An 18,881-nucleotide genomic window follows, 5' to 3' on the forward strand; every position below is an offset into this window, starting at 1 on the left:
ACATCATTTGAAAAGACAGCAGTGAACACTCTGGCTGCTTTTTAATCAAAACATAGAGTCATTCAAATACTTAAAATAGCAGTTTGGCCTTATCTCTCTATAACAGTAATGTAATTATCTTTCTGCACAGCAGTGAAGGTTAGCAATCTGTGACAAAGAGAGACACCGGGCTGGTATGACTCACAGCTTCCTCTACAAGTCTCTCCAAACAATTTCAACCCCAGCAGGGGATGTGAATACATCCGTAGTCTGACAGTGGTAGAGGAATTTAGACTCATTACAAGCCCAAGTTTATATTCAGTCCGTTGAAAGCTTTCTGAATTATTCATGGTGTGTCCCTAATGTAGTCGTGCTGCAAACTGTAAGACTATCTTGGTGCAAATACAGCCCAGCAAACCTCACTTACTGTGCAAACCGCACTTACTGAACATTACTGTTCTGTGATACATTAGTGTGATACAGCCTGTCCTTGTTTTCCATTAGCACTGCTTTAATCCTGATTTTTTCATATTGCACTTAACCATGCATTTCAAATTTAGATTTATATTTACATTTAGATAAAGTGCAGGTGTTCTAAATCAAAGCAAGTGCTTGTAGATGCATTTTGCACAACTTGTGTATTTTGCATAACAAAGGCAAATACCCAGAAATTACAAACACCTTAAGCTACCGCCCACATAACACTGATCTAAGAAATTGCAGCCTTTGTGATAGAGAATGTTATACAATGCTGAGGAAAAGCTATTACTCTGATAATTGGATTCTGCAATCTGGCTTGTTAGAGTAGCTTTCTATTTCCACAACTACCTCCTGGGACATCAGACGTTTGCCAATGAATCCTGTTTCCCCAGACAGGAGATAAAGACTAACATGGACTTGGAAGGTCCAGCTGCACACAGGCGAATTGGTGCATTGGGCCATATATCCTTGAGCTGATGCTACTACAGCAGATTCATATCACACAGAATATGAAAAGGTTAAGAGACCAAGTGCAGCTTGGATAAAGAGAGCGCATCAATGATTCATTGCAATCATGAATTCTTTTCTACCTTGACATTTAAAACTACCACATGTGACAGCGAAGTCCTTGTAAAGTGCACATATTGTGCAAAATCAGTGCGTGTAGCTTTAGTCTTAACAACACCAAACAAGGGAGGGACCATTAATAGAACAATGGTAGATCAGGTGACACACATTTATATATCTATATGCTTTCCTGCTTTCTCCAGCTGAAATACAAACAATGCTCCTTACCTGGGGGGAGCCCAGTCATGTCGTGTACAGTCCAACAGGGTGCCCACATATGTCTTGTTTCTCCAAGTAACATTGACCACCAGCATGCCTGTGACACAAGGAATCAGAGAGGTCATTTACTCTGTGTTAACTCAGACAGTGATTGAGATTATGCAAAAAAAAAACACAGCAAAGGATGTTTTACAGTGAGATTCATATATAACCGTCCATCATGGCTGCTGCGTCAGTGTGTTGATCTCTGCTAAAGGGGGCCACATGCAAGACAATTATACAAGTCAAAGATCATTTTTTTTAATCTTCTTCACACAGTAAAGCCGTAGGGCCAAGATTGACTGATATCTTCTAAATGACTTGGGACAGATTCAACTGCAGTCAGTGCTGTAGAACCTATATTGGATACTGGCAGAAGGTCTCACTGAGAATGATCACACTGAGGTTACTGGGGAATACTCACTGAACACCCTTTCCATTTAAATAAGCTTTCTCAGAGCACAGACGATTTCCCTAAAGGAGAATTATTTGGAAGTAATTTTTTTTTCCTCAGTCCTCTATCTCACTTTGCAGCCCAGAAATGTACTACCTTGGGGAGAATATGGATCTACACACAACAGCTTTTTAAAAACAAGCAACAAGATCCTGGATTAAACCAATTCAACGTGAACGTTTCAGTTTGACAGACTGTAACTGAGTGTGCAAGAGAAGCTCCTTGACTTCTCCGGTATTGCTGCAATCTGTCACACTTAGAAGCTTCTGTGTTGCCATTTGGCTAGCGTGAAGTTGGTAGCACTCAGTGTGAGCTACACAATCCGACCTGCGCCGAGCGTGATAACCTGACCTCGCATTTAAAATCTAAAATTAGTTCCAGAAGACCGCACAACTCTCTATGTATTGGTTTCCTTCAGAAACCAAATACTGTTCATCTGGCAAGAGCTTGTCATCGAAATGTCAGAATCAACTATGCAAATTTGCACAAAATCACTAAACTAAAAACCATGCTCCACTGTGGACATTTAAATGCAGTAAATACAATTTATGCTAATGCAAAAAATGGCACAGGATGGCTGCTGTTGAAGGCCATGTTAAATGGACAGCATGGTAGAGACAGATGAATGTTAATTTGCAGCTTTTGCCCGTAAATTCAAAAGTAAATCATCAACCAAATCGCTTCAGAGGATTAGGAGCCACCACCGTGCACAAAAGCATTCTGAATTTATTGCCCCCACCATCCCCCTCACTCCCCAGTGGTGACCTTAGCTTGCCACTTCAGCACTGCAGAGAAACTGGAGGCTGCAGCGAGCTAACTTATCTAATGGCACAGGAATGCTGGCTGGCAGCTTCCGTCCCTCCGAGCATTTTATTAGCTTAGGAAACCTCTCTTGCTCACCCCATTTTCCCTCTCTCCTTCACCCTCACCCTCATTTCCTCTTTTCAATGGTATAACCATCCCCGGCTTACAATCTTTTTCCCTCCCACACACAAGTCACAGTTCAGACCTCATTTTTCTCTCGCTGCCTCTGGCATAAAACAGCGAGAGTATAAGGCATTTATATATGTTTACAGGAACCTGCTGACACTTGGCCACAAGTCTCTTCCTTCACCCTATGGCCTGAAAACACGAGCACTTGGTCAAGGCTAGATCCGACTGCGAATGTCGTTGATGTGTGTGCAGGGCAGTGGAGAGCTTCTCCAGTTCAGATTTCTGTCACATTAAAATAACACAGACCTTTTCTAAAACGCCTTTAACAGCCCGCCCCCCTAAGCTCTCCAAACACTCCAACACAAAATGGCTCTGGCAGCTGGTTGTGGCAGGATGTAAATCAAGGCAGGGCAAATGAATGAGTAGCCTTTCATGATGTGCAGGATATAGTCTTCCCTGCTTTCTCCAGCGAGGGGTTTAGAAATTATACCAGGAGTTGTTACAAGTCTTTAATCATTTTATTTTAAATTAGGGGCTTTATGTTAGACTGTCTCCTCACTTCAGTAGCCGTGACAATGGATGAGCATGGATGGAATTTTAGTATTACTGCTGAGATAAGCTAAGATAACTGGCTGCTGGGAGTAGCTTTGTATTTAAGAGACAGACACAAGAGTGGTTTTCATGTCACTCTCGGCAAGAACGCAATTAACACATTGCCCAAAATGTCTCACAACTTCTTTAAGGATCCTAATTTTCATACTTGATAACAACAAACTAGAAATGGACACCGGATTTTATTCCAAAACTTCTGGACAATACAGTAGTCCATACATCTAAATTGGTATTTCAACCAAAGGTGACACTGATGCAGCTTTGGCCCATCTCGTAGCTATGGCTGTTAATTTAGCACATCAGTATTTTTGGATTTCCTGTAATTGTTCCCACAGATTTACTCAAGCTCAGTCAAGCAGAACCAGGAGTATCTCAAAAACCATCTTCAAGCCGCTGCAAAGGTTTTCTTTAAACATGACTCAAGTCTGACCTTCGGCTCAGTCATCAAGGACTTTCACAATCTTGCTCTGAAGAAATTCCACGGTGTATTAAGCTGTGCGATATGGATCGCTGTCCTGTTGGAACACAGATCTTTAGCACAATCTGAATTTACCTGCACTTCCCTTGAGTACAACTCTCGGGCTTGCCAGTATAAAAAAGCCCACAGCGTCAGGTTGCAAACAGCTTCATACATGCAAAAATGGACGACAGGTCCCAAATCAATCAATCTTGCTGAGCATTTCAACTCTAAATAATACTTTATTTCTCATCGGGGCAAAAGGTGAGTAAAAAGCTCAATCATCAAGCACCCTTGAACTAATTAATGGATAGGGCAGCCATAGGAAATGTGTTTAACAACTGCTACTGCTAATGGACATGCACCATCCCACATGACTAAAAAGTATGCAACAGAAAACCTTGAAAAGTTAACATTACAGACCAATAGCTTAACTTAAACTACATCAGTTTCTTTGCTTCAGTTTCAGAATCTTTGCTTTTTCCTTAGATTGAAATCCTTCTGGCCACCCTCCTATGCTGAAGCCAAGGAACTCTGTAATCCTGTCAGAGTGGTTTTAGGCTTCTGGGTCACCTCAGATCTCTCTGCCTCTGCAATACTTTCTGTGAATGCTAATAAAGTAGTTCCCAGAACACTATGTGGGACATCTCAAGGACATTCAAAGAAATCTGGATGCGTCTCAAGTCAAATGGGAATGGTGCTAAAAAAAACCAAAACGTGGTTACTAACTCAAAAATGCTGCAGCACTTCATGTTTATTTAATTGGTTTTAAAAGGACAAGCAGAATTAATGCTGCTCAAGGCTTTCAGCGTGTATACGCTGAACTGAAACTGAAACAGACAGACCAAGTTATCATATCATACTCCTCATCTCGCGCATGACTTAAAAGAAGGAGGTAAACAGAGCCTGAATTATTCCAACGAGTAGAAATAATGACAGATACCTGAAAATCCTTTTGCATCGTTACTGCAATCCTGTCATTTCTACCTGATTCTTTCCTTAAATCATACTGATTATTTTCTGGAGATAATGATTATTTCTGAGTGAAGTAGAACGATCAGTTCTACCCTACTGCATACAAAATTAGATGGATTTTCTCATCAACGATGCACCTTGTTCAGATGACAGTTTCTCCTCATTAAGCAACTTATTTTATTATTACTGTGCTGATACTGACATGTTAAACAATGAACTGATATGTCGATTGCACATCCAGCTTGCCAAGCCTAAGCACCAGGATTTGTCTTTCCATGCAGCGTATTTTAAAGATGTTTTTTAGACTACAGTGGGGCGGCTTGGTTGGTAACATAGATATAATGGCACGAAAGCTCGCCAGCAACATCTGTTGGTTAAAACATGAATGCACTACAGGAGCAGGTCTGAGATCAGTGCTCTTTACCCTCATTGTGTGTTGAGTCATGTGGGCGTGGGTTATCAAACAGATAATTCCCACCTGGCTTAACAACTTCTCTGGGGGAAGCCATCACTCCTTTTCTGAGTGTGGTGATTAAATATGATGGGACGCTTTCAGATGAGGAGACTTTTTTTAATAATTATTGGTAATATTACTAAATTTTGTAAAAATTAGCTACTCAAATGTTTCTATGCAGAATCTACTTTTAACATAATTTACAACACATTGTTTTGACTGCACTACTTAATAAAGTCTCTTGACAGGGGGATGTGAAATCAGAGTTTCTTGGCATTATCACAGAAATATGCTCAAGGGTTTTCAAAAAGATTAAGTTTCAATGCTGAAAGCTGAAAGCCATTTGAATTATCTGTACACTTTCATCCACTGAATAATTTTCAAGCTGTTGGGACAAAGATGTCAAGGCAGAGTCTGTCTAAACACAGAAAGCCCTTGACAAAACAACCCAAACAAATTTCCCTGTGGCAGAAAGCAAATGACACAAGAAACTGAGATGACTTTCCATGCATGATGATTTGTTTACACACGGCGAGTTACATATCAGCGCCTGTGTGAGCCATGATCTCTGTCTATACTGACTAGATTTATTTCTGGGGAAGAAACAGACTGATTTGGAGCAAACCCAGCTCCCGCCCCCTCCCCTTCTGTCGGCCTTATTAGGGTCACTCATGACAGCTGAGTGAAGCCCACATCACTGGGAGGAATAGGCCTGCAATTTTACCACTCACTCCCTTTCAATGCTGTCGCACAACAAATGGCAGCCCTCCTTGCGCAGCAAACTCCACCGCGTACTTGTAAAGGATTACTTGAACAAGAGGGTAATGTAGGGGGACAAATTAAGTCAGGAGTAGGTCGTCGACTGCATGGGTGACTGCCCCCTCCGGCCCTCCAACCCCCCTCCTCCCTCCTTAACACATTTCATTAGGTTGCAGTGGGGGCAAAATATCAGGTCCTGTGCTGCTGGTGAGGGCCGTGGGTTCACAGGCTGACCTCTGCTCCGCTTCAACTCAACAGGAATTCAGTGGGGTTAACGGCATTTTCACTGACTGACCTTGTCAAAAACCCTTTGTTATCTTTGAAAATGGGAGCTCACTCCTGTGTAATGACGGTGTGACATTATAAGACTGCTCTTGCGAGTATCAAATTAAAGGTTTGTATTCATCTTTAAATGCGTTTAAGAGCTTTCTGATTAAAACAACACAAGTCTTGATTAAGTGATAATAATAGTTATGTGAGCAATTACAGCACTTGCAATCATCACCTTTTGCACAGTCAGATACTAAAGCAATTATTGACAGCTTTTACAGCCCTCTTTGTATCCTAGTAGAAAACAGCTCTTTGCTCATCTCCATTTTCTCTGCACTCAAAGTAGCACTCATCAAGGTTGCATGTAGACATGAAAGTGAGAACAATGAGAAAAATAGTGTCAGTATTCATTACGCAGAGAAGATAAAAGATAGCTGGGTGCTGCCATGAGCAATAACTGTAACACTGATAAATGAAGCGTTTGAGCATTCAAGTGTCTGAGCATGTTTCCAGCAGTCCATTTTAAGAGTGTTTCTGCACTCGTGGTGCATAAAATGAAGCCGAGCTTGTCCGGCTATGTCAGTGTCAGAATACAAAGACCTAAGACTGACCTTTTCTTAAATCCGAGGCTGACAGGAATTTAGGACGAAATGCATGAGGAATGCTGGTTATACAGTCGAATGCAGTGCATTTAATTGTTATGCTAAAGTGGAGGTAATAGTCAAAGTTACACTGCATGTAATGATTGGTGGCATCAACTGATTAGCTAATCCAATATTAATCTGCAGCTGTTTAGATTAAATTAAATTGAATTTCCAGCTTCTCAAATGTTAAAATTTGCAGTTTTGTCTCATATGAGAGTAAACTGAGTATCTTTGAGTTTTGTACTGTTGGTTGGACAAAACAAACAATCTGAAGACGTCACTGTGGGCATTCTGCCACCAGCAGTCAGTCTCATTCAACACTGAACACCACCACCGGCACAGTTCTACAGCAGTTTAATTGGTGTCATTGCATCCACCATTTTGTCAGATCCGTGAGCAGCAAATACTGACAGGAATCCTTTAACTACTCCCCACATGCCCTTGGAGCATTAACAGTAGGTATCTACTATAACAGCTGTTATGCATTTGTTGGTTTAGCTTTTCCAGGATCAGCTTCCTGCTATCCAACCTAGCCTTTACACTAGAGGCCAATATGTTGCTAAGTCAACATTCAAAGCAGATGTTAATTACTGTTGGGCTGTTTACTCTTTTTACCTTTGCTTTTCATTGTTGTGAAATCTATGCGTATGCTTCCTCGATTAATTACTGTGTTGTACTCCCTATGGTGACATAATGTTGATCTTCTGTGTTGATACTGTGTTGCTTCCTGGTGTCAGGAATAACTCATATTTCCGTAAATCTAATTTCCTTGTTACCATCCTTCATTTTTAGAATACATTAGATCCAACTCTTGCTTATGGTATCATGTTTTTCTGCTTTGTAATCTCTATCATGAATTTGTTGTTCTCACAGTTGCACAAATGTTTCCAGAGAAGGCTTCAAAGACCAACTCCTGGTCATCATATTTTGAATTTTAGAGTGAGCCGTATCGGAAAAGTTCACGCTGCAGTCCGGTTCACACAAGGTAAAAGTGCGAAGTCACTCTCACTGACAAGAATAACAGCCTGTGAGAAGGTCAGTTCTCTCATACCACTGAGAGGCAAAGGTAGGAAGCATTAGTATGCCTTCCACATCGTCGCAGCATTATCAGCATCGTGCAGCAGTTACATGTTTGCTCCTACAGCGGTAGTAGGTCACAAAACATGTTGAACAAATGTAGCTCCCAACAAAATAACTCCACCAACTTCATGTGCATCTATTACTGTAAATAACTTGTAGTGAGGCAAGGAGCTGTTTCCTTAAATGTCATCTTGGTAAATCTACAATCTCTCTGTTAAAACAAACCCTCTGGTGTTTTCCCTTAAAGGAGATGGTGCTGAGATTAAGAGACAAGCCTGCCAAAGGCGCATTACTCAAGCTCTCGCTGACGTGTATATAGCAAACATGATATCTTATGACAACCACTGGCAAAGCCTACAATTCCACCAGGCATATGAATTATGTTTCAAGACCATTTAAATGCTTGAAAAAATGCAGTTGTCAGCCAGCATGAACAGGAACCAATTCCCTCTTAAGAGATCTGGGTTCGCTCAGGCGCCATCTTGGTAACACCACCCAGGGTCCTAAATTTGGGACTAACAAGACCAGCCTCCCCCCTCAAGGAATGGCAGTTCAGCTATCTTAATTTCCTTGCAGAGTATTATTTCAACCACATATTTAGGAACATGGGAGTGTTTTTCCCTGGAAATTGGTCACTTCCACTCTTGCATAGTTAACAGCGATGAGGGTGAAGACTGGCTGGGCAGGCTGGAAAGTAAACATGGCTGAGGATCTGAAAATCTCCAGAATGTGGGCTGGGGAGGGAAGAATGCGCATCGCTTGTTTTTTTTCTTTTCACTACGTCCTCTACTGTCAGCCGAAGTTGGTCCTTTCACGATTGATTCCTCACTCCTTCTTCTTCTTGCTCATTGGCCTGGCAGAGGGCTACAGGCCTCCTGAGAAAGCTCACTCTTATTTCAAGGACAGTTTCTATGGTGAGTTCACAGAGAGCAGCCAGTGCTCGCCTTTGTAAAAGAAAAAAAAAAACATTTCAATGAGGCCACTGACAGGTGGTCTTCAAAAGAGCAAGGAAGCATAGCTGGCAAGTGAGCTACAGAGCCAAGTGCTCCTTTCATACAGCATTCCCCTTCTCCACTCACTGACAGGGCTGCAGGAATAGAGGAAAAAAGACATCTCTCAAATGTTTATACAGGAATATGTTTCACACTGACCTCTCTTCTATTCAGATGTCAGCCAGCTTTTAACTCCTGTGCTAAAGCCAGCGCTACAATGATGTAATGTGTGTTGCATAAATAATCCATGAGACAAACATTTTATCACAAACAGCCTGTATTATTTATCTATTAGGGAGCTTAAGAAGCTGTGGGACCAGCTTTGGGAATAGACTGTTGTGTACTGGAGGGTCTGTGTGTGTGTGTGTGTGTGTGTGTGTGTGTGTGTGTGTGTGTGTGTGTGTGTGTGTGTGTGTGTGTGTGAGGCTGGAGGGGAAGGGGGGTGGAGGGGAGTTCACTGGCACTTTGGAGCTGCAGTGTTTGGCCAAAGGGGCCCCCTCTGTGTTCCCTCTACCCTGGAGCAGGAGCCAAGGCATTCTGGGCTGCGTTTCAAGAGCAATAAACTTCTCCAGCATTTCAGAGATGACATTTGGAGGTATCAGCATGCTAAGCCTGGGAGGGGTTGGCCCATCGCTCTGCTGACACGACCCTGGGAGCTGCCACTGCCTCGTCTGCGCTGAGGGGATTTGTGTCAGTGCCGGGCCTTAAAATACCACAGCTCTGCCCCCCCCCCCCCCCCCCTTCCTCCTGTCTACGCTTCACTCGCCCCCAGACTGACTGAATGACACAGACTCACTTTACCTCACCTCATATTATCATTTTTTCTCCTCCACAGGACTAAATGCACCAAATTGTGTGTTTGTTTTTTTTTAAAGTCTTGTGGGATACTCTGTCCACTCAGTAATCCAGACATACATTCAGGCTGCTATTTAGATCTCGCCATTATCCAGATTCGGCTGAACGGGCTGCAACATCTGCGCTCAAATTACACAGGATGAAAAATTTATTCGGCCTCATCAGACGAGATTCTTGTCAGCTCTGACCGAAGGTTCAGCTCCTGTGATCGCATTGTGTCAGGTGCCGCTTGCTTCCTCCTCATCTGTTTCTTTCTCTGGCACTCTGTGAGTCGGGTGAGGCACAGACAATTACTGAAAGCCTGTTGTTCATTTACTCCCACAAGGCCGAAAGGCGGAGGTGATGAAGCAGCTGTTGGTTGGCATGCTAAATGAATCGCGCGCACACACACAGTGCATGCCTAAACAGCTCTGTATGAGACTTGTCATGCAGAGATGTGGGGGACTGCTCAACTTCACTGCTAATCAGGATGCCTCTGCTATGTCTTTGGGGCCTCTGTTTGTTGCTCTTCCTTGGTACTCTGTCTGGATTTGCTTGATTTCCTCATTTGGTTCTAATTTGCTCAGATGCCCCACAATGAGAGAAGTCTGCTGTCATAGGTCTCTTAGGGAAAAACAGCAGAATGGCAGTGCAGTTTGAAGTAAGCAGCATCTGGGTCTCTTTCATTGTAAAACTAGCCAGTGGGCTGTGAGGGGCTCGTACCATTACAATGATGTACAGTAGAAGGAATACAGATCTTTGTGTTGCTTAATGTAGTGTGCAAAATGCAATACAATGGAGGCCATTGAGAAATTCCTCCTTAGAAACTCAGATACAGATTCAACCTTTTCTTTAAGAGCACCAGCTACACTGATGGCCATTTGTGACAGTAAAAACTGACAATCACATATCTGTTAAGGAATAACACACACAACTATAGCTGATTTTGTCAGCATTGAACGAGCAGTGGTGTCAGATGACCAAGGGCCACTGTTGCAGTTATCAAATATATCTCTTCATCCTTTATCACATGGTTTCCTCCCTGAATACCTCCCTGGTGGAGGTTTGTCTGGGATAAAAAAAGGCTTCAAAGGAACAAAATGTGCTGGTTTCTGGAAACCCTACTGGCCTCACAGCTCCAATGGCCATAACAACCTGTGTGCTACACCTGCAAAGCCCCCCCCTTCCCTCCATACAAACTCCCGCCACCTCCCCTCTCCACTTCTAAAACCACTCCAAAGCTCCCACCAGCCCCCTCCCACTGAGCCAGATAGAGTAGAATCAGAAGAAAACACAGCCCCATCAGGCCAAACCACTACCTTTTCAGCCAAAATAGCAGCTTTGAGAGAGTGAGTGCAGGCAAAGGACAGACTTGGACGGGGAAAGGGAAGGGGGCAGGGCGAGGGGGAGGGTCAATCACTCTGTGGGAGGCAGAGAATGAGGGAGCACAAACATAGTACTGGTGTTGGCTCTGAGCCATGTTTGTGTCACTAACAGAAGTAGCCTTGTCTACCCCCCCCCCCCCCCCCCCATCCTGCCCCAACCCCCTGCCTTGCACTCGCTCTCTCCCCGTTTGCTTGGAAACAGAGTCAAGGGGTGACTGGCTGGATGCTTGGTAACAGAAAAGAGTTGCAATAGAGAGGAGGACAGGGGTGAATCAGACACAGCCCAGGGCTGGAGCAAAAATCAAAAAAAAAGGGAGGAGGGGGGACTCAATAGCAGGGACTGTGCTTTGGGAATGTTGATGAGGCAGGGACCTTTTTCTGTTTGGTTCCTCCGAGTGAACCAACAAGCAGCACAGTAGATGTGTGGGCGATTTGTACTCAGCATGCCCGCCGAGCAACTGAGCTCGAGCTGCTTTGAAGATTAGGTGTTTGCGTTATTTCACATGCACGACAGAAAAAGAGGGCAGTTTTTCAGACCCAGCAAAACCTGATAGTGCTAGTGATACATCTTAAAATTAAATAAGCTGAATGCGGTTTCGATCAAAGGCAGGAAAACTGAACGGGTCTAAGATTTCACTTGGACTGCGCTGCAGGAGAGGAGCCAACTCAATTCCCAACTGGCACACTTGCAAAAAAGTGCTTTGTGTTATGAGGCATGTTGTTGTTGAGACCAGATATCTCTGTGCAACAAACTCCTGTCTGCGTACTCCAGAGCAAAAAAACAAATCAAGGTCACCTAAGAACTGCCTGCCAACTGCTATTCTTGTTGGCAATATTATGCAGCATGTGTGCTGTTAAAGCACACATTAGTACCACCACCAGCTCCTGAGGCACTCGGGGCATATCCAATTACATTTTAGCAGACAAAATATGTATGGTAATGACAGCATGATGATAATTTTTTAAACAACAGAGGCTTCATTAAAGTGTTGACAAACCCATCCCTCTTCGACGCATTAATGCAACCACACTGGCTATGTAAACAAAAGTACAAAATAAACTATCACATGTGTCTCCAGCTTATTGACTTTTAGGCAAAATCCAGGACTGAGCTGTTTCACAGGGAGGAGATTCACCAAACAGGAGGGTGGAGGAAAAACTGATTCAGGTACAGAGCTGCGATTCTTATTCGCGATGATTCGGTTCAATTCATAGATTCTAAAATTCGATTCTACACCGTTAATAGCACAGCAAGAGTTCTGCTGCAATGAAGAAGAAGATTCAATCCAACCAGCCCCGTCTGCAGTGAAGACATCTAGACACGAAAAACTCGGGCTCGACCTGACAAACAGCATGTGAGCTTTGCAAGATGAAGGCAAAGTATGCTAGGACGCCGTCACCCAGAGGCTAACATTAATGAAGCAGTGCACCGAACTCCGGCACCATCAAACCAACACACAGTGCACCACTTTCCCATTTCTGATCAGGTGAAGAAAATAACCCTAGGCCCTAATTTTGTTTAAAAAAAAATATAAATCTGTTTCAACATGACAGCTTAGCTTAGCTTAGATCGATGCATTTTTCTAGCAAAGTCTTCCTGTATGTGTACAATGAATCATAACAACTGAAAATAAAACAGGCTGTGGTTCCACAATCCACACACTTTTCTCTCAGCGAGACCAGTTAGCTTCACATTTTATATTTCATGTTCTGATTTGGTGGACTAAAAGTGGGAACGGTTTTACTCAAAATGCGCTGAAGACTTCCACCCCTGCTTGACAGCAGGTTAAACCGCCTCACTTACCGTCTTCAGTTTCCTGCCACACGATGCCTTCGAGGTTGACGCTGGTACCCGGCTCGCAGGGCCCCAAGCACTCAGGTTCAGTAGCCAGGGCCACGTCGGATGTGTTCACCGCCACTGAGCGTGTGCGCACCATTATCTGCTCACATGGTGAGGCGATCTCACTGTTGCCTACTGTGGCCAGGAGGTGGAGGGGAGGAGGTGCTGGCGTGGAGACAGGAGATTCCATCTGTGAAGAAAGAAGTGGGGGTTGAGAGAGAGAAACACATGAGACACTTCAGAACTACTGTATAAACACATACAGAGCAGAAGTTAAGATACGGCCAATGGACGCCACAATGGGGTCACAAAGCGCTGAGCGCGTGGAAGTCATCCTGGTTACCAGTGGCCCTTGAGAGCAGTCCTAATCAGCAAAAGAGTGATGCAGCAGTTAGTGTTGTAATATAGCAATGTGTCTTTCCTCAACCTTAGAGGTGATTAGCAGGCAGCGAAGGCAGGGAGAGACGTGAACTGCTTCGACTGCCTCTGTGGAAGGACAGAATTAGTTATGCAGGATTGGTCAGACAATCCCTTCCCCAACCTTCCTCCCTCGCACACAGCCGAGTGAGATCCGTGACACCAAATCATCTCACAGGCCGATCACTCATTAATTCCCTCAATTAAAAAGCTAGTTGTGGTAGGGGAGCGGGCTGCAGAGGGTCAGTAATTGATTCCACCTGTTCTGACACACTGTGACAGCAATGAAGAGACAGTGGGCCCACGTGAAAACCAAAAATGAAAAGAACAAGGAGGGGAGGGAGACGATGAGGGGAAACGTGCAAGAGAGAGAAGTGGAGGTAGAAAAGTGTGTAGGCGGCAAAGAGACAGAAAGGAAGACTGATGGTGATTTAAGAGCCACTGTGACACCAGGCTTAGTGCTCTTCATTCAAAGCAGTCGACATTAAAGCACTCCAAATCATTAGCAATGAACTGCAGGAGGAATGTGCCGCTGCAGCCAACAACACACATTTATTAATTGGGCATAAACCACTCAGTGCTCAGGAATATGCTGCCAATGCTGGATCCAATTAGAGTGAGAAGACAAAATAACAACTGACACATTGGATTATAAGCCTGTACACCCTTTAAATAATTGTTTTAATCTACTCACGGCTCCAAACTGAGTACGATGAGGAGCTAAAACTACTTATTACTGACGTTTCCTATAGCGCCACCTGCAGGTCAAATGTTTTCCTCATACTGAGAAATATCTCAGCATGTACTGCGATGGGCTGGCACAAAATTTACATTCACGTTTCCCAGACAATAAATCCTACTTTCCATTTGACCAGTACTTTGTTTTTTGACCAAATACCTGCAAAACTAAGTGTACTTCCATCGGCCTCAGCAGTACTTCGTATACAGCTGTATTTAGGGATAATTAGCTAATGTTACCATGCTATCGCGCTAAAGATGGTGAACATGGTAAACATTATACTTGCTAAACAACAGCATTTTAGCACTATCACAGTTAGCCATGCTAGCGTTAGCATGCCGCTGAAAGTACCACTGTGCTCAAATATAGCTTTGAGGAGTGACTAGCATGACTGTAAATGCTTGCTTTAAAGTATTTTTGTCTTTATTTGCTTTAATATCAGCCAGTAGAGCTGACATGTATTGAGGGGAGAGGGTATAATGGGTTACTGTAGTTATTATTTTGTCTTTTCCATCTTTTTTCTTGGGGGGGGGGTATAAGGATTGAAATCTTTTAAGATTAAGTCACACTTTGCAGTACTAACTATGCAAGTCGAGCAAAGGCTTGCTATGATGACCTACGACATAAAAGAAAAGAAAGGTTTGCATTTTAATTCTTACTTTATACTTGTGTCTCCAGTTTAAGATGTAATTTTTGAATGTGCAATTTCATGTTATTGTTATTACATTTTGCTCAAGGTGAACAATATTTTTGATAGAATTTTATTTGATTTCATTATTCGAGATTCATAAAAAATGATCTTGTTTTATAAAACCAATTTTTCGAGAGCAATACTGCCATGAACTATTCTGAGACATTTCAGATCAATCACTGAATCTGTGATCTGTGAGAAATCTGACTCGGTGATGAACTCGATGCTTTGAAAACCAAACATTAGTCCCTGATGAAATTTAATATTAGCACAAGACTTGTCATCGCCCAAGCATCATATTTCATGGTTTACAGAATTGAGCGTGGATAGCACATTTCTCCCGGTGCTCAGAGGAAGAGCAAATTAATGTGTGCAGAGAGCGACAGAGAGGCGAGCCTAACGACATCGTAATCACTGTGTGTCAGTTTCTGATGCATGATAGGGCCAAGCTGCAGGGCCGGCTGAGTGAATGAGACAGGACAGGTAATCACCCGAGCTGTCACCACACACTGTTCCTGGGCCTTATGGAGACACAGAGAACCGCAGACGAGACCACACATCAAACTCTGCTTCAGAGTGACAGCAAACGGAGAAAGGTGCAAACAGGTTCATGCGGAGCCTCCTCTAAATTGACTCAACTCCTCAAACTCAAACTGTTTATACTGACATTTTGGGAACTGACGTTTTGTGAAAAATTGTGACCAAGGTTAGGTCACATAACAATGACCTGGAAATAACCTCCTATCCTTTGTGAAACAGTTAGGTTGAGTAATAGGCTCACTTTATTAAATTCAGAGTGTCAGTTTCAGTCTTAGCTGCTTGGGAGTGGGCGGTGCTTATCAATACTTTCAGAAATGTCACTCTGGAAAGTCCTTTTTGACATAACCAGCAAAGACTGGCAATGGAAAAGCTGGTAAAGAATTTTGCGCATTTTTGCTTAAAAAAAAATCATTCTAAAGTATTAAATAGGCAACTTATTAATTAGCAAAATAGTTACCAATTAGGTTCTGTCGATCGACTCTGTTGCACCTTCAGCCTGACACAAAAGACCTAATTGCCTGTGATTCTCAAACAAAACGCATTTGTGACAACCAGGTGATGAGTTACAAACCTTAAATTAAGATGACAGGAGGCTCATCACATTTGGATGAATTAAGAAAAAAAGAACAGGTTACGTATCTCGTAGGGTACCATCGTGATTTAAACTCTAACCCTTCAAACTGGTTTCCATGTGAAGCTTTAGTATCAGAAGCCTTTTGTTCCTCCAAACTCTCCAAACTGTTGATTCCCAGAGAAATCCCCCACCCCCCATATTCTGAAGGTTAACAATCTCTATGATCAAATCGTCTTGATGAATTTCACAGCCTTATCTTAAATTCAGATTGAGTATAACCACGTCTGCATGAGCTCTGACTTTATTGTTTCCACTTTAATCCTGTTATCAAGCAAGTTAAAAAGACAGGAGAATTATTCCATTTCAACTGTCACAAATAAAAGACAGGCCAGTCTAATGCCTCTAGACAATAAACGAAGCATTCACTATGCAAGGGTACAAAATAATTAGAATAGAATCACAATGGAAATGGGACCAGTGCACAATGTGCATGAACAGTGGTGCTCTATTTCCAAGTTCTATCAATGGATGAGTGAACAAAAGGACTTTCACTGCGGGGCTGCAGAATGTAAACCCACACAGTGAAATGCCTGACGTCTTGTCCGGGGTTTCAGAAAACCACATGTGACTGAACTACACAACTTGTCAGATCACACAAGGCTCTATCCAATACACAGATGATGCCAAATTCCATGATTTCTTCCCCCCTTGCGAGACTTTACGAACATCTCCACCAAAACCACAATGTTTGAGTGTCACGCAAACCTTCCCTTAACCGAAACCCAATGCCAGCTCGTTGAGAAAGCCACACTGGCATGAATAATGTTGAACTGACTGAGAAAAATCCCATGAATCTGATGCTGACAGAGGAGGAACTGTGGATGGTAACTTGTCCATGACAGACAGACACATGCTGCACTTTTTACTGGACATATTAACTTCAGCTTTAACTTCTTTATTAGAGTTTGGATTAAGAAACTGTGCACTGATCTTGGGTGAGGCTCATTAAAGGATTATACTGCAGTGTCATACGGAGACACCTGTCTTGGCTACACTCAAGTAGGTGGTGTGGACCTAGAATACAGCTGACCAAATTATGCTTCCAACCTTTCATTGTACGTCGTACTTAAGGCAGCAGTGGAAGTGCCTTAACTTGACTCTGACAACCACTGAAATGGCTGACACGCTTTTACTCCACTTGTTATTAAACTTGTTGAAATACAGATGTGGAAAAATAGAGAAATTACTATTAATGTCACAAGTAATGACCTGGATGATTTGCTTTGTAATTTGATTTGGTCTGGTAGAGTTAGTTCGTTGTATTCTCCACAACATCTGAAAATAAGCTTGTTAATCATGCATCAGAAATTCTGAGTGATGAAAAACAATGAAAACAAAGGAAAACCAATGGAGCCAAAAGATGATTGCTGTTATCTCGAGTCATTAGACAGTAATAAACCCAGTGAACTGTATCTATTCTCTGGATTCAAAATCATGTGGCTACTACAGATATTATCGTTTCTTAAATGGTTATGATCGGAAAGCCGTCATTCACTCTGAACAATGCACCGCCTTCAATTTAACACACAAACCTCATGTTTAATGGATGCGTGTTGGGGTTGTAGTTTCATATGTGGCTGCTGTCACAGGTCACAGAGAATCATGTCTGCAACAGCAGCTCAATACGCATCACTGCTAAACCATAGAGCTCCATTTTCTTCTGGTGCTGTTTATGCATCAGTAGGTAGCAGCAATCAGCACCATCAGCAGTTTCTCTTTCTCCTATGATTCTTTCTCTCATGCTTTCTTTCTTTTGTCAAGTGTAGTAATGCGCACTGTTTGGATTGACTGCAGATGAGGGATTATCATCTGTTTTTGAATGAAACAGGGGTGGGAAAACTGTTTCCTAAAACAATGTACTCTCCATCTTAAATAGTGCTTTACGGGTCGAGTTTGTTTTTAACTGAAACGTGCAGTTTACAAAGGCACAGAATTCAATATCACTTCCTGAGAGCGTGGAGCATGGGATTAACCCAACCTGCCCATTAGTATACTTATGCTGGATTAAAATGTCAGACTGGGTATTGTTCAAAGATTTTCAATACCAGTACCGATACACTTCTGTACCAATTCTTACACCATACTTTTTCCAATACCAATTTTATAAAATCCATTTTAACAAAAAGAAGATGACATTACACATAAGAGTACAACTGCTCACTTCAAGGAGGTAAGTACTGAAATTTGGTACTGAATGAGACACATTTTTGTCGGTATTTGATAGTATTGAAGGAATTCAGTTGGTGCCATTAAAGTAGTTTGGTACCCAGCCCAATTAAGAGGTGATAATGGAAGATTCATCACTTTAAGTTCCATTATTTAGTATTTACAAGCAGTATATAAACATTTATGAAGATTGCTTTCCTTCACTGTCATTAATTTTCTGTTTACATACCAGCCGCCACTTAAAGGAGCCCACATGGGGAGTCAGTTATTGACAAATACATTAACACCTATATCTACTTAAATCATAGGCAGTCATAATTTATTAAATGTGTCTGCTGCCTATAAATGCTAAATATCGACACGTAAAGGAAAGTGTTGCCCATTTATCTGACTTTTTTCATGATTATGAGAAATGATTATATGATTTCCACAGAAAAAAAATAAGGAAATCAAAAACTGTGGCATATCCAGATTCATTGAAAATCGTTTGGCGGTTGAATCGTAGCAAACTGAACCAAAGTCTTGTCTAGAAAAACTATAACTGATCTAAATTGGCTCCCGTTGATTGCTGAACCATTGATCAGTATAGGTTTGGCAGCCTGATAAAGCGTGGGAAATTCAACATCATTTCCAACATCAAAAGAAAGAAAACATCTGTCTTGAAAAGAGAAAATGTAATTCTTCCTGACACAAGGTGCCATTATTAAGTAAAAGGGAATCC

The 18,881-nt window shown here is 42.4% G+C and overlaps 1 protein-coding gene across 4 annotated transcripts in view; it reads right to left on the minus strand.

The window, feature by feature from the left end:
* znf609b (zinc finger protein 609b) overlaps nt 1-18,881 on the minus strand; it is a 75,181-nt gene that overhangs the window by 9,797 nt on the left and 46,503 nt on the right. For all 4 annotated transcript variants that reach the window (XM_070971528.1, XM_070971438.1, XM_070971699.1 and 1 more), the window contains exons 3-4: nt 12,938-13,163; nt 1,255-1,342 (exon numbers count right to left, since the gene is read on the minus strand). In XM_070971528.1, coding sequence (XP_070827629.1) covers nt 1,255-1,342; nt 12,938-13,163 — 314 coding nt within the window. The remainder of the gene's footprint in view (nt 1-1,254; nt 1,343-12,937; nt 13,164-18,881) is intronic.

This window comes from Chaetodon trifascialis, chromosome 1 (assembly GCF_039877785.1).
Source record: "Chaetodon trifascialis isolate fChaTrf1 chromosome 1, fChaTrf1.hap1, whole genome shotgun sequence".
In the NCBI taxonomy this organism is placed as follows: domain Eukaryota; kingdom Metazoa; phylum Chordata; class Actinopteri; order Chaetodontiformes; family Chaetodontidae; genus Chaetodon; species Chaetodon trifascialis.